This window comes from Lagenorhynchus albirostris, chromosome 17 (genome assembly GCF_949774975.1).
Source record: "Lagenorhynchus albirostris chromosome 17, mLagAlb1.1, whole genome shotgun sequence".
Lineage (NCBI taxonomy): Eukaryota > Metazoa > Chordata > Mammalia > Artiodactyla > Delphinidae > Lagenorhynchus > Lagenorhynchus albirostris.
Window position 1 is genome coordinate 51530556 of NC_083111.1, and position 24500 is coordinate 51555055.

Here is a 24500-nt window from a genome sequence, read left to right on the forward strand (position 1 = left end):
ACTCTGTGCCTGGGTTTTCTTATGTAGAAATGTAACTGCTTGAAATGCAGTGAAGGAAAAAACTAAAAGCAAAACTTTTTTTTTTTTATAATGCAGCAAGAGCCAACAATATATAAATATTCAATCTAATCATAAATAAAATTTGGTCCAAAGAAAAATATTGTCATACAGCGTGATGTTAGTGATTCATAGATGTATATGCTGTGTCGGAGTCCTTACTGTATGTGCTTTTTAATCTCTTAATTTTAGACCACTTTCTAAAAATAATCAGGTACCTCGGCAAGTCTGCTTTTCTGCAAGTCTATGATACTTAGAGTTCACATAATTATTAATGTGTGAAATTACAGTACATCCCTGGCAACTCAAATGCATCCCATGAAACAAAAATTGTTCATGAATATCGGGTTATATTTTAATTTTGACTTCTGTTTAACATTTTGTGTTAAGTGAACCAAAAGGTTGCAAAATTCAAAAGGCAACCGTTTTTAAGGTATATGTTACATAGCTGTACAGTAATTTCAACTAGTACCTTCTAGTATTTTTGGAAAGCATAAAAATATCTATCGAAACAAAACTCATGAGCAGAACCATTGCTAATTTTGAAGTGCTTAATATTCGTATTTACATAATCCAGATGGAATACATTCAGGATGAAGTTCTAGTATAAATTTTGCCCTTGAAATAGTCTTTGAAAATTTAATCTCACAACTATGTAATATCTTGCAGGTGGCTTATATTTTATAAATACGATCACCTTAAACTGAGGCTGAATTTGTGAAGAATACATCTTTCCCTGCAAAATGCTATACTGTTTGGGTTAGTATCAATTATGGATTATGGATCACTAATTGACAGGCTAATTGACTGTAGTCATATTGGATCAAGTTTACAATATGATTTTTGAAGTTCATTCATCCTCCAAGATTGCCACTAGTTTCAGCCGTTCCTCAAGACAGTTTTTGCCTGTAGCCTCTGTTCTTGTACTCAGCATACTCAATTCCCATGCAGCCCAGGAAGGCACAAGGGTGAACACTTCTCTGCATGAGCACACACAGGTCTCAAGGTAATATTTCCTGTCTTGCAAGGAGCCATGGGGGTAAGACAACTTGACAGACTCTGCAGAATCACAAGGTCTCCCACTTGACCCCATGACAGGAGAGAATCTAAGAATTATCAGAGGCAACTTCATGATGTCCCCTCCACACCTGGGGCTTTGGAGTATTGTGAAGAAAGTGCCTTCACTATAACTAATACTTAACTATAATTTAACTAAGAGAGAAGTTAATTTCCACCATCAGAGGTTGATGTTAGTGGGAGACCAAGGGTATCTCTGGACTTACTTAACTGGATGTAAAAAGCAACGTAATAGTACAACTAAAATAAAGACTTATTAACTCACCAAAATGAAAACCTATACTCTACTAGACCTCAGGAAAACTGGTATGAAAGACTACCATGTGCTTTGGGGTATGTTCAGATGTGGTAAATTAAAGCCACTACTAGGCAACTATTACAAAGTTTTACAACCAACCTCCTGAAATATAATAGAAACACAACCTATGAAAAGAAAATTTTGGTTATCTGTTTCATTACTTACTCTGTAACCAAAATGTAGATGATGATGTTTTCTGTTGGCTCAAAGAAGTTGACCAATGCCACAAAAATTTAAAACATTCAGGCCTGTTATTCAGTATTTAAAAAACTATTATTCCAGAAAAAATATGAGTTTAGATTTAATACCACTTAAACGGTATTGAGGCAGTTAAAGATTATAGGCAAGTTGGGCTTCAAATACAAGTAATATCCTAAATTACTTTTTTACTTTATATAAATAGCGTTGTTGTTTCCTTTTCCCTAATTTTAAGATGATAGACTATTTCTGTAATAACAAGAAGCTGAGTTGTTTGTTCTGACTGTTTAGTGGCCCAAGTACTAATTGGCTAAATGACTCCATGACCTTAAAAGAATTAACATAATGCCTTAGTGTTTAAGTTTTTCAGGTATTCATTGATCACTCTTAGGCTCGCATCAATGAAATAAATGCCAAGTACAGGTTTATTAATCTGAGAGTTTTAGTGTAAATTTTATTATATTGTACAAAAAAATTATTTTTTATGTCCTCAATTAAAAATTTTTTTTCCAGTTTTCATATGATAAAACTTGGGAAACTGACACAAAATATGGATTTTTTTGTGAAGAAAATGATAAACAAATGAGAAAGAGGGGACTTTGAATCAAGTTCAATGGCTTCACTTAGTAGACCATATTCCATTTAAGGAGGCTAGTTGACAGGCAGATTAGAGGATAGTGTTACCTCCTCGCACACAGTGAACACTTTTCTTTCTTCCTAGTTGCTGTTTATTACTGAAAGGAGAAAATGTCAGCATTCCCTTTATCAGATACTAGTTCAGCATCTCAAACAGTAAAAATCGGTGGTAGGACACGAAGCTGGTCCACCACAGTGGTTTACAACGTGCACTGATATAATCACATACAGTTGCAACTCAATGGCCTGAAATCAAAAAGAACATTGAGCCTGAATTCAATATTTACATGATTAGAGAGACTTGTTACTTTCCATATCTTCCTTCAAATATCTGAACTGGGTCATATTTATTCTTCAACCAGGAACAAAAAGATTAATTTACTTTTGGTCCACAGATGTGTTGGATTGTTATCAAGTTTCTTATGGGAAAGGTTAAGTTAATATTTTGATAACAGACAAAATCTTCAAAGTGAGCCACAGGCTTATGTAATGAGAGTTGGATTTCATAGGCTAGAATATCAAGGGTAAAGAGTAGAGAAAGGATTTGCAAGTCACACAGTGATGATTATTTTTAGTGTAAAGTTTATATCCCTCCCTCCCAACAACTCTCTTAACATGTCACTTTGTCCTTTATAATCAAGTGTTGAAACAGACCTTAGAGAATCCAAGAGCAGAAAACTCATAGGCTTGTTTGGGGTCAAGCAGCTACTATAAATAAGTATATACATCATTTGCAAATAATAAGAGTGATGGAAACCATGGGAATTCGAGAGTGTATGCCCTATCTAAAGATATTCAAACCAACTTAAAAATAAATATGGTTTGCCTTCCAAACAAGCCCATCCACAAAACAAACATGGCCTATGGATCTCCAATTTACCACCCTCGTGATTTAGCCCAACCTAAACAGCAGTTTCTTCCAACCTCTTACCCAAGGCTCACATCCCTTCTTGAACATTTTTGCGAAGTGGCCATTCACTTCTCTTAGAACAATTTCAGTGATAAGAACTCATCAACTTTTGAAGCTGCCAAGTTTGTTTTGTGATTATCACTTGAAAGTCTGTCACTGTTGAGGGTTTTAACACTTGCTTCATAGATGATACATTTAGTTCCTTAACTGCAAAAAGGTCCTCGTGTTTTCTGTATTATTCCATGTTCATTTATATGGCTCATGTCATATAGGCTGATCTTAGAAAGGCCCATTTGCCATTAGCATTTGTTCATCCCATCACATACTTACCGAGCAATTTCTTGGCGCTAGGCACTGAGCTAGGAACTGGGATACAATGGAAAAAAGACACAAAGGGCTGTGCTTTCCTTAGTCTTACAGTCTAGTCAGGGAAACAGACGAAAAGCAAGATAATTAATTTTCTCTGATATAGTTCCTGAAATTATGTCTAGAATCAGATGCTATCCTCATTCTCAATTAGCTTTCCTCTAAAAACACAGAGTGTAAAATACTTTTTTGTTTTTTTGTTTTGTTTTACGCGGGCCTCTCACGGTTGTGGCCTCTCCCGTTGCGGAGCACAGGCTCCGGATGCGCAGGCTCAGTGGCCATGGCTCACGGGCCCAGCCGCTCTGCGGCATGTGGGATCTTCCCAGACCGGGGCACGAACCCATGTCTCCTGCATCGGCAGGTGGACTCTCAAACACTGCGCCACCAGGGAAGCCCTAAAATACTTTTTATACAGTTTCTCCATATAAAAGAAAGAACAAAAAATGTCTTTAACATTTTTCATCCTGTTTTTCTATATTTTTAAAATAATATATGGTAGATAATACTACCATATTATCCTTCTGAGCTAAAACTATCAATTAAAACATCTATAATATATCTCAAGAATTAGTAATTTAAAATGTATTCCATGTATGAGGGTGTATATTATTTAATAGTGTTCCCTATGGGTGATGGGCTTATGATGAGTGTTTTATTTTTATTATTTTTCTGTATTGCCCAGATGTTTAATATTGAACATGTAATTTTCTCTAAAAATAAAGATTTGAATAGAACTTCACATTTTAATTTTAAAAAAACCCCTAAGATGTCTTAGAAAGCAATTCCTTGAAACTGCTTTAAAAATCAAGAATAAACAGAAGCAACCTAAACACTTGAAGGGGTTAAATGAAAAAACTCTGGAAAATGCAGGCTTGTACGGTGTAATTGTATGCCAGAACCCCTGACCTCAAACCAACAATTATACTTTTGTTAAAACCTAAACCACCCTTTAAATATATATATTTTAAATACCTTTTAAAAATGGGTTAGGGGGACTTCCCTGGTGGTGCAGTGGTTAAGAATCCGCATGCCAATGCAGGGGACACGGGTTCGAGCCCTGGTCCGGGAAGATCTCACATGCCGCGGAACAACTAAGCGTGTACACCACAACTACTGAGCCTGCACTCTAGAGCCCGCAAGCCACAACTACTGAGCCCACGTGCCACAACTACTGAAGCTCGCGTGCCTAGAGCCCGTGCTCTGCAACAAGAGAAGCCACTGCATTGGGAAGCCCACGCATCACAATGAAGAGAAGCCCCCCTCTCGCCGCAACTAGAGAAGGCCCACGTGCAGCAACAAAGACCCAACGCAGCCAAAAATAAATAAATACATACATACATACATTTATTAAAAAAAAAAAAATGGGTCAGGGAAGAAAAAACCTGCCGAAAGGGCTAAGAGTCCCTTTTGGTGAAGGGATAAGCCAGGGTGCTGTGAAATCAGGAAGCTTGACTTTCAGAAGAAAAGAAAGCCTTTTACAGCTCAGCATCAAGCACATATATCAGTTATTAAATGGCGTTTGGAAACCACGTTAAAAGACCTACAGGCTTCTCTTTGTTAATGATGACAATATCTTTTGTTTGAGTTTTTTCTGTATGCTGGGTAGTCTGCTCTGTGCTTTACATGCACTCGATTTTTGAGGACTTTACAGAATTTTTTTATAAGTTGACTGATTTTATAAATGAAGAAATCATGTTCAGAGAGATAGCTTGCCCAACATCCCCCCTTGGTAAACAGAGAGGGTAAGATTTAACCTCGCGATTTTCTTACTCCTAATTCTTGCTCTTAGCTATTACTTGTAATCCTTAGCCTACTGTCTATCTAAACTGTTTTTCTTCCAAGTATATAAGCAATTTAACCACTGCTTTCAAGACTGGCTGTCTTTGAGTCAGACTATGTGCAACTTACTTCTCTGCCATCATCACCTCTAATCATCCACTGAGGCACTTGGTGGGTGCAGAACCTCACTCTGCCCAGTTTGCTTCAAGCTGGAAACCCACGCTTTCTTCCTTCGGCTCCCAAGGCACAACTAAAACAACATTAAGAGTGTGACACACTTGATTGGAGATTGGAGGTGGGGAGAGAAGTGGCGAAGGTGTTTCCTGCAAAGAGCAGGAAACAACTAAAATTCAGTATCAGACACCACTGTCCCTGGGAATTTACCAGCAATTCCTCACCACAGGTTACTTCTTTCTCAGACTCAGGCCTCTGGACACATTGCTGGACCCTCTGCCTTTCTTCTGCAGTTGTTTCTATAACCCGCACCTGGCTTCCCAACTCTCCAGTACTCCCTCAAACCGGGAAGATCACACAGCTATTTAACTCTCCATCCCTCGCCAGTCTAGGCTCTGGTCCTGTGTTCGTATTTCAATAACTCACTAAGATAGTCTGCTAAGCCAAGTGCCATCCACTCAGGATCTCTGCCGCCACCTTTACAAAGGACTGCCTGAAGATTTTAAACTACGGTTTCTTCCTTAACGCCTCCGGAGTCAAATTCTCCCACCCTCAACAACCTCAGCAAACCCTAAGTATCAGTCAGGGTTCTCCAGAGAAACAGAATCAACAGGAAACACACACACGCACAATTTAAAAATACATAATCTATCCAACTCTCTTTATCTAGAGAGATTTATTTTAAAGAATTGGCTTATACAATTGTGGGAGCTGGCGCGTCCAAATCTGAAAGCAAGCTGGCAGGGTAGAAATTCAGGCAACAGTTGATGTTGCAGTCTTTAATCCTAATTCTGCAGGACAAGACAGGAAGGCTGGAAACTCAGGCAGGGGCTCTGTGTTGTAGTCTTGAGGCCTAATTCCTTCTTCAGGAAATCTGTCTTTTCTTTTTTTAATTTTTTTTGAAGTATAGTTGATATGTGATATTTTATGTTATAGGTGTGCAATATAGTGATTCACAATTTTTAAAGGTTATACTCCATTTATAGTTATTATAAAATATTGGCTATATTCCCTGTGTTCTACAATATATCTCTGTAGCTTATTTCATACATAGCAGTTTGTACCTCTTAATCCCCTATCCCTATACTGCCCTTCCCTGCTACCCTCTTCCCACCGGTAACCACTAGTTCTCTATATCTGTGAGTCTGCTTCTTTTTTGTTATGTTTGCTAGTTTGTTGTATTTTTTAGATACCATATATAAGTGATATCTTACAGTATTTCTCTTTCTCTGACTTATTTCACTTAGTGGTATATCCTCCAAGTCCATCCATGTTGTTGCAAATGGCAAAATTTCATTCTTTTTTATGGCTGAGTAGTATTCCATTGTATATACATATACATACCACATGTTCTTTATCCATTTCATCTGTTTATGGACACTTAGATTGCTTCCATGTCTTGATGATTGTAAGTAATGCTGCTATGAACATTGGAGTGTGTGTATCTTTTCAAATTAGCGTTTTTGGTTTTTTTTCGGATATATACCCGGGAGTAGAATTGCTGGGTCATATGGTAGTTCTATTTTTAGCTTTTTGAGAAACGTCCATAATGTTTTACACATTGGCTGCACCAATTTACATTCCCATCAACAGTATAGGAGGGTTCCCTTTTTTCCACATCCCTGCCAACATTTGTTATTTGTGTTCTTTTTGGTGATAGCCAAGTGACATCTCATTGTTGTTTTGATTTGCATTTCTCTGATGATTAATAATGTTAAGTATCTTTTCATGTGCCTGTTGGCCATCTGCATAACCTGTCTTTTATTTTAAGGCCTTCAGCTGATATGGCCTGTCTACATTACGAAGGCGCTTTACTTAAAGTACATTGATTTAAATGTTAATAACGTTCAGTGTGCTTAAGGATTAGTTGAAAAGCTTATGATTCTTTAAAATAGCCTTTACTTTCAGAATCCACTTAGCCATTATGCCCCCAACACCTGTATGCAGTACTATCAGATTTACAAAATTAGGATAAGGGCTAAAACCTCCAATGACAAGTTTGGCACCGTTGTGTTAGGGGTGAGAGAGCTCCACCATTCTACAGAAATTCTGGGCATGGTGTCAGTTATTAGGAAAACAAGGACATTTATGAACATGGACAAATTTTGTTAGGAAATTTCTGCTGGGAAGAAACTGTCTGGGCATGATGGTGGTGGTTGGATGGAATAATGGAGATGGACAGTCCCGAATTGAAAATCCCAGTGTTGGACAAAGGTCTACAGTGTTGAACAAAACCTACCTATTTCCTTTTTTATTGCCTATAAAATAGGAGTGGTATTTTTCAGAGCTTTCATAAGGGTCAAATGAGAAAACTGTATAAATTTTTCCAGCAGAATGTTTCATACTCTTTAAATAGTAGTGTTCTTTCTAGTCAAGGCTGAGTCATAAGAAGTTACAACTATCCAATCCTACTAGATAGAGATGGTAATGATTGGGCAAACAATGACATCCACAGTCCAGGCTTTGTAAACATAGGACTTGGTCCTAGAAAATCACAAGCCAAGGTTGTCTCTCTCTTCCCCTGCTTCCCCAAGGTCTTTGACTTCCATTTTTCTGTGCAAGTCTTTTCCATTCTCCTGTGTATAGACTCGTTTCCCTCCTTATCCATTAGCTTACAGATGGCTTTTGTCATTATGACTTCAGTTAGGCTCTAACAACATGGTCTTTGAGCTCCAGAATTCATCTCTCAGTTCCAATTTGAGAGAGTATCTGATTGCCCAGACTGTCTGCCCATGGAAGAACAGCCCTTGAGTCAAGTGTCAAGTGGAGAGCTCATTATCCAGTCAGTTCAAGGAAATGGTCATGGAGAACCATATGCCGACATGGGTCCACTCTTCAACAAGAGGAAAGTGTAGACTTTGGTGATATCCCTAGACATGTCTACCACTTGCAGCTGCAGTGGAATCATACCACCTTGAACTTATTCAAGGACTTCAGACCCAAAACCCACATAAAGTGTGGAATGTGCCTCCATTATTGTCATCTAAACCTCATGATAAATCTATTAAAATCATAGAGCTTAATATGAATAACAGAACTAAAAAGCAGTATACCAACAAGCAAACAGAAACACTTTGTAATCTCCCAGCCATACCCCATTCACCACTAGGGTTTCATAGTTATCTTAAAGACAATATGGTTTGAATGTCCAAACATCTGCATATAGACATTCCTTTTGTTCTTCCTTTAAACATGCTTTAGTGTGCTTAAGAATTTCTCTACATGTGGTATATACACAAAACCGTGCATACCATATAGGTGATTTAATGATTTTTTCAATCATAAATTTGATAATACATGTTTTTGAGCTCTTCCCCATAGGCTTATAAATTACTGCCGTGTAAGCTGGTCCTCCATGTGGTAACACTTTCATTGGTCATTCCAAATGGAATATAGCTATTTTGAGTTATAGATGGTGCTGATTAATATTTGACCTCATTAGTTAATTATATTGCTAAATCGATGTTAGAACAGCAAGAGTTCTTACTAAGTTTAATTTAAAAGACTTCTCTAAGGTTTATGCAACCAATTAGTTTTAGAGCCAAAATACTTGGACTTCTATTCTTGCTCTTTCTCTCCCCAGTTATTTATCTATAAGGTTTGTTGTGTTCCACAGTCATGAACTGCTGAGTTATTTGAAAAACACCAGCTGTTAATAGCCGAGAACTGCAGAACAGGAAAACACGGCTGTATCGGGACAAGGCCATTGCTATTAACGGAAAGAGACTGCAAAACTTGTTTCCTGTGTTCATGGTTTGTTTTTTTTTTTGCGGTACGCGGGCCTCACTGCTGTGGCCTCTCCCGTTGCGCAGCAACAGGCTCCGGACGCGCAGGCTCAGCGGCCATGGCTCACGGGCCCAGCCGCTCCGCGGCATGTGGGATCTTGCCGGACAGGGGCACGAACCCGTGTCCCCTGCATCGGCAGGCAGACTCTCAACGACTGCGTCACCAGGGAAGCCCTGGTACCATCTTTTAACAGGGAACAAACACAAAATACATAATTTGTTGGACAAATATGCATATTTATGTGAATTTTAAAAACAGATGCCACCATCTTTCCCCTTTCTGTCATATACAGTATTGTTGACATCCTCTAAATTAGGTATGATATTGGTTTTCAGCTTTTTGTAAATTTCTATGTGTATTGCTCTTACTAAGAAGATTTAACAGCATTAAAACTCATTGCTTCTGAACTCATCCATTTGTTTTCTGTGGACAGATGCAGTAACAAAGCTCAGTTGCTTTACTGAAGTGTCGGATTACATGATTTTAAACCAGGGCAAAGAGAGGAAGAGGTTTATTGAATAAAACTGTTTACTGCCTTTCCAGTACCCAGCTGATTAACAAATGGTTGTACAGCTGTTTGCAATAAGATACAGGCAGTCCCTACCTTTTGATAATTGTTACATAAGCTTTTCTTATTTATTCTCAGAGAGTGGTTTTCAAAAAGTTTATGTATTATGATTGAGGTGTTTCAGAAATGATTTAGGCAGCTCATGTTTGTGTACAAGATGTGCGTGTATTTGTGTGCCCTGTGCACACGTGTGTGCATGTGACTCGCACATCTCTTTGCACAAAGGATTTGAGGTAGTTACAGGATGTCATTCTGGTTAAAAAGCCACATCAGGTTACAGTCAGTTAATAGACCAGAGGCTGCATCATGCGCTCTTCAGCTTAGATTTCTTGAAATGTTACAAGATGAAGGAGGTGAGATTCTGGGACTTTTGATTTGCATTAGGGCGAATTCATTCCTTTGTGCTGAAGGGGAGTGAGGAGAAAGATTTCATGGGAAAGGCAAGCTTTTAGAAACGTTTACTGTATAAGGTTATTCATAAAGATAAAAACTCCGTACTATCTTGCACTTGAAAACTAAAATTTTTTTAAAAGGAATTGTTTATCAAAATTACAACTACAGGAATTAAATTAAAACACAAGGATAGGGTATGGCCGGCTGTTGGCATTGCCGATCTGGTTTCTGTCTGCGGTCTATTTGTACAGGTCAGATGTTCTTCCTTCTTCTCCGGCAAGCCTCAGCCTAGGCTTACCTAATGGCCTGCTTTAATCAAGCCAGCCGCCTTCTGGAGGGGAGGAGCCAGAACAGAAATAGCTAGAGTTTAATGTGAACAAGGGCATTGCTAAAGACCTCAAGTCAGAGAGCTCCTACTTCTCATTGATGTTGAAACAGCGTAAACACTAAGCTTCAAGGAGTGGGAATTCGTTATTTGTGACAAGGCACTTCTTACATTCCTGGTTGAAAGCAACTAATACAAAGTCATCCTAACGAGGAGACAGTCATACTGTTTTTATTGGGTGCGATTATAATCCATTCTTGTCCCATTATAATATGACGTAGTTGTCTTTAGATGAGTAGAACTATGTTGAGGAATTTTGTAAAAAACGAAAGCTGATGACTTGAGGCTCCTCGCTAGATGTTGGGCGGGCCGAAAAGTTCGTTTGGGTTTTCCGAAAATCTTATGGAAAAACCCAAATGAACTTATTGGCCAACCCAATATTTTGGAAGAATTTGGAGGGGGAAACGTAGTGACTAAGAGCACAGGCTTTGGTTGCAGACCAAGGTATGACTTCTCTTCATTTTAATTCTCTGTAAATTGGGGGTAATAATAGGTCTTACCTCAAGTAAGGTATGTGAACTATTTACCAGATGTATTCGTTTCCTGTTACAATTGTAACAAATTATCAAAAAGTGAGTGGCTTAAAACAACACAAATTTATTATCTTACAGTTCTGGTGGTCTGAAGTCCAAAATGCATCTCACTAGGCTAGTCAGTATGTGTGGAGGCTACATTTCTTTCTGAAGGCTCTAGGGGAGGATCTCTTTTCCTGCCTTTTCTAGCTTCTAGAGGCTTTTAGAGGTTTCTGGCTACAGCCCTTGGCTGGTGGCCCACTGCCATCTTCAGGGCCAGCGATGGCTGATCAAGTCTTTCTCACATGCATCACACAGGCACTGACCCTCCTGGCTCCCTCTTCCACTTAGGAGGACTCTTGTGATTACACTGGGCCCACCAGGTTAATTTCCCATCTCAAGGCCAACTGATTAGCAACCTTCATTCATTTCATCTGAATCTCAGTTCTGTCTACAACCTTAATTCCCCTTTGCTACTTAAGGTAACATATTCACAGGTTTGGGGGATTAGGACAAGGGCGCTTTTAGGGGTCATTATTCTACCTACGGCACCAGAGTACCTGCCACGAAGCAACACAGGGAATGTTAGTTTTTGCTATTCTTGATCCCCCATAAAGAAAGAAACCCTCTCTGAATGTTTTTTGTGGTTTAAATAAGAAGGCGCCAACTGACCAATGTCCCAGAAACCAGGTGAGTGTAGAACCTCCCACACTATGTTTCAACACCTTCTACAAACATAGTTTTGGCACTCTGCCTTTAAAGCTGAAAAATGAAGAACAGGATTGTGACGTCTGACCTAAATACACATGGTCTAGAGCTTTCCTGTTCTCTTCTTTCTCTACACTTTTTCCTTTCTTGAGGATATTTTCTGCGGTGGTATCAACTCACCTATATGTAGCTGACTCCCCCAAAATAGAACTTGGGTGCTAACCTTTCTGTTAAGCTTAAGGCACCACACGTCCAGCTGGAGCTGAGCGACTGCCCCCTAAGAGTCTGTGGGTCCCTGGAAACACCTGAGAATTCAAATGACCTTTTTTTTTTTTTTTTTTTTTTTTTTTTTTTTTGCGGTACGCGGGCCTCTCACTGTTGTGGCCTCTCCCGTTGCGGAGCACAGGCTCCGGACGCGCAGGCTCAGTGGCCATGGCTCACGGGCCCAGCCGCTCCGCGGCACGCGGGACCCTCCCCGACCGGGGCACGAACCCGTGTCCCCTGCATCGGCAGGCAGACCCTCAACCACTGCGCCACCAGGGAAGCCCTCAAATGACCATTTTTGACTCAAGCCATCTCTTCCTGCCCGCTGGGTGCAAGGGCAGCATCACTCTCTCTGCCACGCAGACGTGAACATTGGGAGTTACATGACTCTTGTGCCCCCTAACACTCTCACAAGTCCTCTCCAGCCGTCTTCCTCACTGGTGCTATCCAAGTTCGAGCTTCTTGTGCCCTCGTCTAGACCATGACATAGCCGCCTGTCTCCTGCTTTCCTTCCTTCACTGATTTATGTCACCGCCTCCAGGAAGACTCGGGTCCCTCCTCTCCACCTCTTCTGCCTTAAATCAATCCTTCTGCCTTGAATCAGGCCTTCTGCTTTGTAGTAAATCAGTCCTTGTCAGCATGCTGAAGGGCTCAGGGAATTATTTTTAAGCACCTACCATATGGTAGATATTGTACTTAGACATGTCACATATGTTATCTCATTTAATCCTCATTTAATGCCCTGGCAGGTACGTGCTATCGCTCCCTTGTTACTATCGAGGCAACTGGGGGATAGAGAGCTTTATGTAATTCAGCCAAAGCAACAGAGTAAGCAGCAGAGAGAGAATTCAAACTCAGATGTGTCTGATTTCAAAGCCCCTAATTTTACAGCTTTATACTGGAGCCCCACCATTTGATTTTGTTTTTAAGGTTCTAAAACAGATACCTTATGAAGGTACACCCAAGTTCACGTACTTTTGGGGCAAATCTTCCGGTAGCCTAATGACAAACGTATCATGGTTTGGTCATCTTGGTGGTGGTTTCCGAGGGCAGCTAAGGACTGCTATGTGTACTATTTTTTATCAGAGATTTAAGACATATCAAACCTTTGCCTTTGACGTGGCTTGCAGATTAACCCAGGCCCATTTCTCATATCTAAAAAAAGAGGGATGGGAAGCGAGGAAGCCATTTGCACAGCTATGGGTGGCTTTGAACAAGGTGAAGTCAGGACTCTTTTGGAGGTAAATAATTCTGATAAATCTGTTTCTTTTCCATTAAAGATCAACATTCAGTGACAAGCCAAAACAGGCTTCTCTTCTTTGACCAAAGCACCCACAAAGGAAACAGAAACCAGTTCAGCAACTTTGCAAGTGGGTGCGAAAGGATTCCTATAAATAAAGCCTCCCATTGTGCAGCTCTGGTCCTGTTAGGTTTGGAATGCTGATGGTTTATATCGTCCTACTCTGAGCTCTTGCTGACAACCTACTGAATTTAGCTCTAGCTGATGCTTCGGTGCGTTACAGTTTTTAGAATTACAATTTTGATACTTCTTAAAGGTGACTTTAATCATAAAGTCTACTTTACAGACTGGACTTTGTCTCCTTCCACCACTACCCACCATCCCTTCCTTATCAATTACTTTCCTAAAGGGAGAAAAAAAATAATATAACTCAAATTAGCTGATCTTGGGAATTCCCTGGCTGTCCAGTGTTTAGGACTCTGCGCTCTCACTGCCGAGGGCCCAGGTTCAATCCTTAGTCCATGGAACTAAGATCCCACAAGCCAGGAGGCCAAAAAAAACAAAAAGAAACAAACAAAAATTAGGTGATCTTAAGAACAGGAAGAGTGTTCCCTGGGGGCTTAAGAAGCTTTATTGCTCATAAAAAAGCATCAAAGCAAATACTATACAGAGGAGGTCAGTTGGGCAACTCTTTTTTATTCATGTGATAGCTTTGCCCTTATGTAGATGATAGAACTCATAGAATTAAAAAAAAAAAAAGCTGCAGGAGATGGATTTCAGTAATATAAAGAAATATATTTTCAAACCTTATTACTTCTTTTATAGGAAGGAAAATGCAAACAAAATCAACTACTTAACGTGACTCTTAGACTTCTGTGTAATTGTGAAAGCCAAACTTAGCAGAAGAAATCAACCTTAACTTGAGAATTAAAAATGCTGTCCGGAGTCATTATTGGGTCAGTAGTCAAAACTGGACTGCAGACAACAATCATATAAAAAAGTATTCTGGCAATGTGAAATTGACTAAATTGAAAAGTGCATCTTCGTGGGTATGCACGAATATCCATATTCATAGGAAGTATACACTTGAGTATTTAGGGCCAAAGCCATGATGCATGTAACTTACCCTCAAATGGTTCAACAAATATATACATTATGTGTGTGTGTATGTATACATATATGTCAGAGAGAGAAGACAGAGGGAGAGCACAAATGTAAAACCAATGGGATAAACTATTAACAATGGCTGAATCTAGGTAAAGAATATATGAGAATATGTTTGTCCTAAGCAATATTAATTCACATCCATGAGCAGATGATGTTCGAATCTAACTTTCCAGCTGAGAAGATTATCATAAACTTTAGACCTACAACTGTTTACTAGACATCTCCTAGGATATTCCACAGGTATTTCAAAACCAACCTTTCCATAGCTGGTTTTCTAATGCCCCCCTTTAAAGCTGAGTTGCCGTCAGTATTCTCTGGTACCAAAATAGGTTCTTTCTTCTACCACCCCAAGCACATCTCCCCCATCAGAGCAGCTATAATCACTCAAGAAATCCTAGCTATTCTAACCCGTAAAGTGTCTTCGACTGATTCACTTCTTTCAGTCCCTACTGTCGTTATTTAGCTTCATATATCACATGGATTATAATCATCACCTCCTAAGACCATTCTTACATTCAGGATATGTCCCCCTCCAGTCCGTCTCCTGTACTGGGGCTAATTTTTAGAGTTCAAGTCTGATCTTATTAATGCTCTCCCTATTGCCCTCAGATTAAAATCTAAATTCTCAGTGTAATTTACAGGGCACATGAAGGCCCTGGTTCCTGCTTATTTCCCTAATCTCATATCTCTCCTCTCTCTGTACCATAATTTATCATGTCTTCTCCTATAGCATGCTTCTGTCACACTGGACTTCTTGCAGTTGAAGCTTCCTCACCAGGCCTTTTCCCCTGTAGTCTCTCTGCCTTGAGTACTTTCCCTTTCCCCTGTTCCCACCTACCTTTTCAACACATGATCCTGTTTGCCTAATTTATTTCTCTCTTTAAATCTCAATTTAGACAACATTACTCTAGGAAAGACTCATGACACCCCAAGTCTGAGCAAATCAGTAATTATAAGCAAATTTAAAATAAAATAGCAATAGAATTATTATTATGAATACATATTTTTAATCTAGCATAAAGCATGTACACATTCATTCAGTCTAAACCTTAATAGGTTTTCCACAAGTACTCATTGGACATCTGTGATATGCCCAGCAACTTCTAGTTGGGCCATTGAATGGATATTACGTGGTCTCCTACAATGTTCCAGACATTGTTTTGGTTGTGGGGAACTATAGCAATGAACATTCTTAGAGCTTAAATTCTAGTAGGGGGGACTATGCAGAAACATATAAAGGTATAATATCAGTTAGTGATGTGTCAGGAAGGAAAAAACATGTAAGGGGCTGCTTCCCTGGATACTGTAGTGAGAAAAGACCTCTCTAAGGAAGAGCTATGTGAACAGGGACTTAAATAGAATGAGGCAGCAAGGTCAGGCCAATATCTGGGGAGAGCATTGTAAGAAAAGGGGAACCACAAGTACAAAAGTGTTAGGACAGGAGCATGCTTGGTATGTTCAAAGAACAGCAAAGAAGCCTGCATATGTTAAACTCAGTGAGCAAGAGGGGGTGATGATGGAAAGGAGTTCTTAGGCCGGATCCTGTGAGTAGTGAATCCACTCTGTCAGGTCTGATTTTGTCTGAGCATTGATTTCAGTTGTCCTCATGGTTTTCTACTTGGACTGAGAACACAAACTGGATTGCATTTTGTGGGGAAGAAAGGATATTGGGGACCAAGGACAATGGGAGGAGAGTCCCATCTAGTTCAAAGATGTTGCCCTGAGAATTAAAGAGCCAGAATTGGACAGACCCTGGAGAACTGTAACGGTGATGTCAAAAGGTGCTCTGCTTAAAAGCCTAAGTACCTCCCTATTGCCCTCAGATGAAAATCCAAATCCTCAGTATAATTTACAAGGCACAAGAAGATTCTTTCAAGCTGATGGGGCAAAGCCTTTGTTCCATGTAAAGTAGCAGTGCTGGGCAGACAGCCTGGACATCCCAGATATCTTCCTTTTGCTGTTTCGCATCCCCATTCTTTCCTGACTATTCCAAAATTAACTTAGTCAAATCTAGGCTTTTTTTTTTTTTTTTTTCCCAGCCATTAAATGGTGATGGAGAGTACTTTTGCTTTTGAACTATAGAAATGACTTTTTTCAGGAAGTGTAATAGATTGTTTTAAAAAATAAAATAATGAATTCCAGTTTTTACATCAATTTCCAGCCACATAGTCTAAATAGATCAAATATAGTATAATTTTAATTTCTACACTACATTTGGTTAACATATGTGAAAACAAAAGCTAAAAGGTCATTCTGATTTTCAAGAGGACTAACTTGTTTCTGACCAATGTGACTGAGAGATCTTGAATTATTTTCTTAAATGATATCTATTCCATTTTCTTTTCTTATTAATCAGTCACTAATCATTTCATTGTTTTTCTCTTTTATAATCTTCTGCTTGATCTTTGTTGTTTCCACTTCTCAATGTCCATAATCTTAATGATTGTCTCCCTTTTGTTGAAAAAAAATTATATGGCATATAATTCATATCTGGGGAAATTTTTTAAATTAATAATTATAATAAAGTAAAAGTTTAAGATATACACTATTAGACAATGTCCAAGGCACCATTGATTTGTTTTTAATATTTATTTATTTATTGATTGATCGATCGATCTATTTATTTATTTATTTTTGGCTGTGTTGGGTCTTCGTCGCTGTGCACAGGCTTTCTCTAGTTGCCGTGAGCGGGGGCTACTCTTCATTGTGGTGCATGGGCTTCTCATTGTGGTGGCTTCTCTTGTTGCGGAGCACGGGCCCTAGGCGCCGTGGGCTTCAGTAGTTGTGGCACAGGGCTCAGTAGTTGTGGCTCACTGGCTCTAGAGCACAGGCTCAGTAGTTGTGGCGCACGGGCTTAGTTGCTCCATAGCATGTGGGATCCTCCTGGACCAGGGCTCGAACCCATGTCCCCTGCATTGGCAGGCTGATTCTTAACCACTGCACCACCAGGTAAGTCCCAAGGCACCATTGATTGACATAACTATTTTAATCAAACACTAACTTTAACATAATTCTTTTAGGCTATAATAATTTTCAGGGACTGTGTAAATTTTTATGTGTGGAATCATTCATTTTCTTAGTTAGACTTTACTATAGGAGCTTGAAATCAAGCTTAAAACTCATTTGTCATTATGAACTGAGGGGTTTTTTCCTTTATTTCCTTTCTGCATCTCTTTTCTTATGACAATTTTGAAATTTCAAAATCAGATAGTTAAGGAGAGCTTTGTTTTGAAGAGTTCATCCTAATAAATTTCTGTATTTTAAAGAATGTTGTATTAACATGGCTTATCTTGATATGGCTGGCAATATGTGAAATACCTACACCTACTTTTATAGCTTTCTCTTTATAATGATAATTTAACAAGCTAGCATTTATTGAGTACTTATTCCATGCCAAGTACTATTCTGAGTTTCTCGTATGTATTAAAGCACTTAATCCTCATAGCAGCCCTATGAGGTAGGAAGTATTAAAATCCTAGTTTCACAGGTGAGAAAACCGAGAGGCAGAGAGGTTAATAATTTACCCCAGGCCTCATGGCTGGAAAGTGGAGGCTGGAACCCAGGCAGACTGCCTCCAGCGTCTTAACTGTTGCTCACTCTGCAATATTTACGTTAGCTGATACAGCCCAGAGAAAGGAGACAAGCTGACTGTTTAGTGTGGATTGCTGAGAAATATAACAGGAGGGAAAAATAGAACAGAAATTGTGCTCCCTGCTCAATAGGAGACATTATTCCCAAGGGAAAAACACAGAACTTGGGGCTTTTTTCCCTTCATTCAGAAAGTATGTTCACAAGGAGAAAGAAGAAAATTAAAAAGACTGTGTATATCAGGTTACTGAATCGCCACTGTAACTCCAGTGTTTGGCAAAGGCTTCCCTCAAACACTAGCTGCTCAGTAAACAGCATTAATTTTGTTACGTGCTACCTGATCTGGTTTGGTGAAAGCTCTTTTAGGCAAACTAAACTTACAGGAATTTTGTGAGACATTTATTACCATGAAGACTAGTACACTTGAAATACCCTACGTATACCCAGCAATAATCGCTACTGTAAGCAGTTCAAACTTTCTTTTAAAAATCGCTCTTAAACACCCTTTCTCTTCTAAAAGAAAATTAAATACTTGATAAGTAGCCTTTCTCATAGAGAAGTGGATGTTTTCTCCCCACCAGGGAACATCGCCTCTCCTTGCATTCATCCCCTGGAAAACCTTTGTTTTAGAACTGACACCGCTGATCACTCAGCATCTTAACCACATTTGTTTGCCACTTCACCTGAGGAGGAAAGTGTTCTTTTTCTTTTCTGTAGCATGCATTTTGATAAGGGTGCAGGCTACAAGTAAAATTCACATCTCAAGTTAAGGTTGTATCCTTGGCATTGTAACGTGTTATTAGCAAAAGTGCTTTTATAATCCTACCTGCCAACAATTAACATCTATAAATAGGAAGACCACAAGATTCTGAAATTACCCAAGTATTGGAAAGACTATTTTTTCATAAATTTTCCTTTAGCAAAGGGTCCTATCCCTACCATTTTCAAAAAAAAGTTCAGTTTGAACAAGTCCTAATTGTGTAATCAAGCAGATTTATCCATCGCATAGAAATAAAACAACAAATTTTTACATTTAAAGTCACATTATTTGCTGGAGAGGGTGTGGAGAAAAAGGAACCCTCCTACACTGTTGGTGGGAATGTAGATTGGTGCAGCCGCTATGGAGAACGGTATGGAGGTTCCTTAAAAAACTAAAAATAAAACTGCCGTATGATCCAGCAATCCCACTCCTGGGCATGTATACAGAGAAAACGTAATTTGAAAAGATATATGCACCCCAATGTTCATAGCAGCACTATTTACAATAGCCAAGTCATGGAAGCAACCTAAATGTCCATTGATAGTTGAATGGATAAAGAAGATGTGGTATATATATACAATGGAATATTACTCAGCCATAGAAAAGAATGAAATTTTGCCTTTTGCAGCTACATGGATGGACCTAGAGATTATCATACTAAGTGAAGTAAGTCAGAAAGAGAAAAACGAGTATCATATGATATCACTTGTATGTGGAATCTTTAAAAAATGATACAAGTGAACTTATTTACAATACAGAAATAGACCCACAGCCATAGAAAACAAACTTATGGTTACCAAAGGGGAAAGGGAGGGAGGCATAAATTGGGAGTTTGGGATTAACATATACACACCACTGTATATAAAGGAAACAACAAGGACCTACTGTATAGCACAGAGAACTAAATTCACTATCTTGTAATAACCTATAGTGGAAAAGAATCTGGAAAAGAATATATATGTGTGTGTATATATATAGCTGAATAATTTTGCTGTATATTTGAAACTAACACAACTTTGTAAATCAACTATACTTCAATAAAAAATAAAATAAAATAATAAGGAAAAAAGTCACATTATAATGAACAGTAATGTACTGTATGCAAAATTTTGCATGTTAACATGTTAAGTGTTGGAATTCAAATAAGAGACACACATATATCAAACACACTTGTGAAATGGTCATATGAAAAGTACCTATGTAAACAAATATCTATATATGTGTCATATCTACACAAAATACGTATGTCCCGGTATGTTGTCATGTGCTCTTTCTTATTTGCTCACATTAGGAATCTGATAAGAACTAGACTATGTGGTAAGAACGTTATGTTCTTACCACAGTAAAATTGAAGAAAAAAAAAAAAGCCTTTCAATGAAATAAAATGTCTCATTATCACGAATTGATCAATCTACATGATGTAACATATATAATATAAGGCAACTCAATCAAGAAGTAAGATAGGAAATACATTAAAAAAAACTGGAAAGAGAATATAGAATAAAAACCGGAGGTTATGTAGAAGCAGTGGCATTCCTGACCACAGCACTAAAAATATTTTAAAAACAGAGCTTCTTAGCAGCCTGGATCCCAAAGTTGAAGGACAGTTAAGAGGAAGCAATGCCCAAGAGCCAGTATTTATTCTTTGGAAACTATGTCATCAGATGCCTAATGGCCGGTTCTAAGCACAATTAAAAGATTGACTTGGTCTTACAAAACCTTGAAAGAACTACACTTAGCTGACAAGTGACTCAAATCTAGTTCCTATCAGATTCCTAGTGAAAGCAAATAAGAAAGAGCAAATGACAAAATACTGGGAAATATGTGTCTTGTGTAGATATGAAATGTATATAGCTATGGATATTTGTTTATACAAGTACTTTTCATATGACCAGTTTATAAGTGTATTTGTTATGTGTGTACATCTTTATACGTCTATTATTTGAATTCAAACACAATGCAGATATAGATAGCATTACCATCTATGTGAGATGTAAATATATAAAAGCCACCCTTTTGCATTTTCTGCAGATCCTGAAAACCATATGTTTATGTTTTGTCTAGGGTTTTTTGTGTGTGAGTCTCTTCTTCTAATACAAAGTCTTGATTTAAAGAAAGAGCCAGTTCATTCCTGCTTTCTACCTGCTTGCTGTCGTTTCCAGGAGTCTGCAGCTATGTGAAATTATTTGAAGGTGAACATTAGAGCAACTTCAAAACACTTCTGGCCTCTCTTTTTGTTCACCATATAAAGCTGCCAGGATACATTGTCATTAAGTTTCTATACCTAGCTAACTCCACAAAACTTGGAGAATAAGCAACATTTCCCAGGGTGGTTGTGTGTATAACTAGAGAATATTAGTTGAAGCACTTTGTAAATGATAAAGCCTTACCTACATGTAAGGCATTGTTTAGCATTAGCATTGCTCTTATGTAGAATGGTATCTAGGACTGGAATAAGCCAGTCATATGATTAAGGAATGGAATAGAAATTGATAGCTGTTAAAACACTTATAGCGGAGTGCCAGGAACTTTACCAGAAGTTTTACATAGGTTGTCTTATTTAATTAATAGCATTCATATGGAATGGGGCTGGAACCCTTAAAGGAGCCAAATAGTTTGTGGTGGATACAACGGTAGCTCCATAGAGAAGATTAGATATCATAAATTTTCATTTGAGAATGAATTATATTGCCAGTTTATACCATTTTCCTCTGAAATCATGTTGGTTTGATCCGGTTCTGTACTAGCTAATAAATAGCTTATTACGGAACTGTCAGAACTTGGCAAAGGCCATAAGTTCTGTACTGCACGCAAAATCTTGGTCTTATTGTATTGCGTAGAGATGCCAGTGTCATGAACTGGTGGTAATATGAACTCCGTTTTCTTTATAAGCATTGTCAGTCCATCACAGTGTACTGCACACAGTTTTCAATGACTTGTATATTTTTTTAACTTGCCCCTGGAGCCCGCCTATTTTGGCAGACAGCAGACCTTGGACTTGCAAAGGATTTTTATCTACTGAGTTGACATTTTCTCTTCCTGATGATAATAAACCCTACCCACCAAATAAAATACAGTATTATCATATGTTTATATCTCAGTGAGCTGCCACTGAAGGATTCCATAAAAATGTGATGACCGGGGAGAATAAAAGGGAAACATCCACCAAGGTCTTCTCCAGGATTCTGAAGTTTAAGTATATTGACAGGGAGTCAAATAGAGCCAGGCTGTGGATGGTGCCATTTGCTTCTAAAGGACTAACACAGAATGTGAATTAAGGGGAGGTGGGGGGCAGGTAGGAAGAGCGAGTTATTATGACTCATTCATTCATTCAGTTACTAAGTTTCCACACTATTATAGTTGCTGTATAATGTACTCTCTCCTTGTCCTAACAGGGAAAAAATACAGAAGGAAATAACTGTAATGCAAAGTAGTGTGTACTATACCATGACAATGCAGATGGAGGTTCTGGAGAAAAAGAAATCAAACTTATGTTTGGACAGTGAGCTAACAGCATTTAAATATCTGTAAAGGTATAAAACACCAGTCAGGTTAGGACCCAGCCTTATCAGGTCTGCTGAGTCTCAGTGCTGTTAGGAGTACATAATAGAGATTTGTTAAAGGTGGCTGAGCCATTGATTCACTTTAAGATAAGAAACGTACAGAAGTTAGATACTGAGTTCTGTTATCTCACTCCATGATAGACTTAGAGGGTCCACTTAGTAGTGTCTTATGTAGAGCATGCTGGCACTGTTTCGAGAATGTTCAGTGAAACAAGAGGGAGGCTTACGCAGCCAGGAGGCGATACAGTGGTTTTACCGAGTGCAGAAACAGAAACCTTTGAGACTCAAACACTGCCACCAGAGGTCAGGGCCGGGAGTAGAGGGCACTCTCCCAGAAAGGAAGTGTTGTATTACCCGGGGAAGCACAGGAACCAAAATCCCCGTCCTGTCTTCCTGAGAGCAGCACTTTGCTGGCTGAGTAGGGGTTGAAGGGAGGACCTCAGAAATGTTCTGCGCACGTAAAGGTATGTGTAAGTGCTCTCAGCTTTAAACAAGTCATTTTAGACGGTCAGAGAAAGGTGACTTTGTTACATTTTCAAAATCCAGATGACCTATATGGATCTGTTGGTTACTACCTCCAGGAAGGGAATGTTTGCTGGGGGCAGTCAGGAGGGAGTGACTCTGTTGAAATACTAATCTGAATATAGGATATGAAAAAGACTTTCCGTGCAACTACATTATTTGTCTATGATTTGCTGTAGGTGCAGCTGCTGTGATTCTATATGGAGGCCCTACCAGAAATAGATTCAAACATAGTGATTTTGGGTCTGTTTTCATGTCCAGTGGCCATTTATATGTCATTAGTGACTTTTTTCATTCATTCATAGGAAATGAAATTTGCCAGTAAGGTTTGCATATTGCCTTATCTTGCCCGTAACTGAAAGGTTGTGCACAGCTAGGGTAATGATAGTGATTAAGTCACACGCTCATGCGTGTTCTCTGGGTTTCAAAGACTGGTAATGCATTTCATTAGGCTCTCCTAACCATCCTCTTAAAAGTTTGCTTAAATGCCTTTGTTTTCCTTTGGCATTTTATTGAAATAAGTCCTTTAGGCTCCACAGAAATGCGGAGGGAAATCAATAGGAGGTTTTTGTCTTTCCTTTTTTTTTTTTTCTTTTTTTGCGATACGCTGGCCTCTCACTGCTGCGGCCTCTCCCGTTGTGGAGCACAGGCTCCGGACGCACAGGCTCAGCAGCCATGGCTCACGGGCCCAGCCGCTCCGCGACATGTGGGATCCTCCCGGACCGGGGCACGAACCCGCGTCCCCTGCGTCGGCAGGCGGACCCCCAACCACTGCGCCACCAGGGAAGCCCGTCTTTTTCTTTCTTTATGTTTTGGTCAAACAAGTCAAAATAACATTATCATTGATGGGTCGACCTATACTTCTAAATGGAAGGCATAAAGATATAAAAAGATCTGAGGCACGCACGTAAGTAACCTCTTTGATTTTTAATGGCATGCAGCAGATGGAATTCATTATTGACTTTTAAAAATGAAATTGCTCTGCATTATTATTTATTTATAGTTTTTCCTTTTAAAAGAAGTAATTACCATTACTAGGTTAGTTTTTCCTCAATCACAAGCAACTATGTAACAGTATCAGAATGTCTAATGTAGTTTATCACTTAGTCATGAAGCTTAATGATGCTACAGGATATTATCCCTTTCAAATTAGCAATAAATTTATGAGCATAATGCACGGCTAAAAGGTTGAGTATCTTTTCTTCTTACTTGGTTAATTGCAAAAGCAATTATTTCACATTACAGGGTAATTTATTTATGAAAATCTCACTGCAGAAACAGAAATGTTTTTAATTAGAAATAAACAATCTAATTTCATTTTTCCAGTTCAGCACACAGATTGTGTGCTGATAATCATAAAAATATGCAAAATGCCCAAGTTAAATATTTAGATGATTGGTTTCAGCCCAAACAACTTTTTAACTTTAATCACAGAATCTAAAACTTTTAAGTCATCAAGAATGTTGAAAACCAGTCATAACAAAATTTAATTTCCAAGCAATGTCCAATGTTTAAGCAGCTACATTTAGCTCAAATTTGAGAGGTATCA

The 24500-nt window shown here is 38.7% G+C and overlaps 1 protein-coding gene across 3 annotated transcripts in view; it reads left to right on the plus strand.

The window, feature by feature from the left end:
• Positions 1 to 24500, plus strand: part of OXR1 (oxidation resistance 1) — a 375079-nt gene that overhangs the window by 212466 nt on the left and 138113 nt on the right. The window contains exon 1 of one of the 3 annotated variants that reach the window (XM_060127558.1): positions 22854 to 22893. The exons of the other annotated variants lie outside the window; for them this stretch is intronic. Within the exon in view, the coding sequence (XP_059983541.1) occupies positions 22875 to 22893 (19 nt within the window). The 5' untranslated portion in view covers positions 22854 to 22874. Of the gene's footprint in view, positions 1 to 22853; positions 22894 to 24500 lie in introns of those variants that run through there. 3 annotated transcript variants of the gene reach the window in all.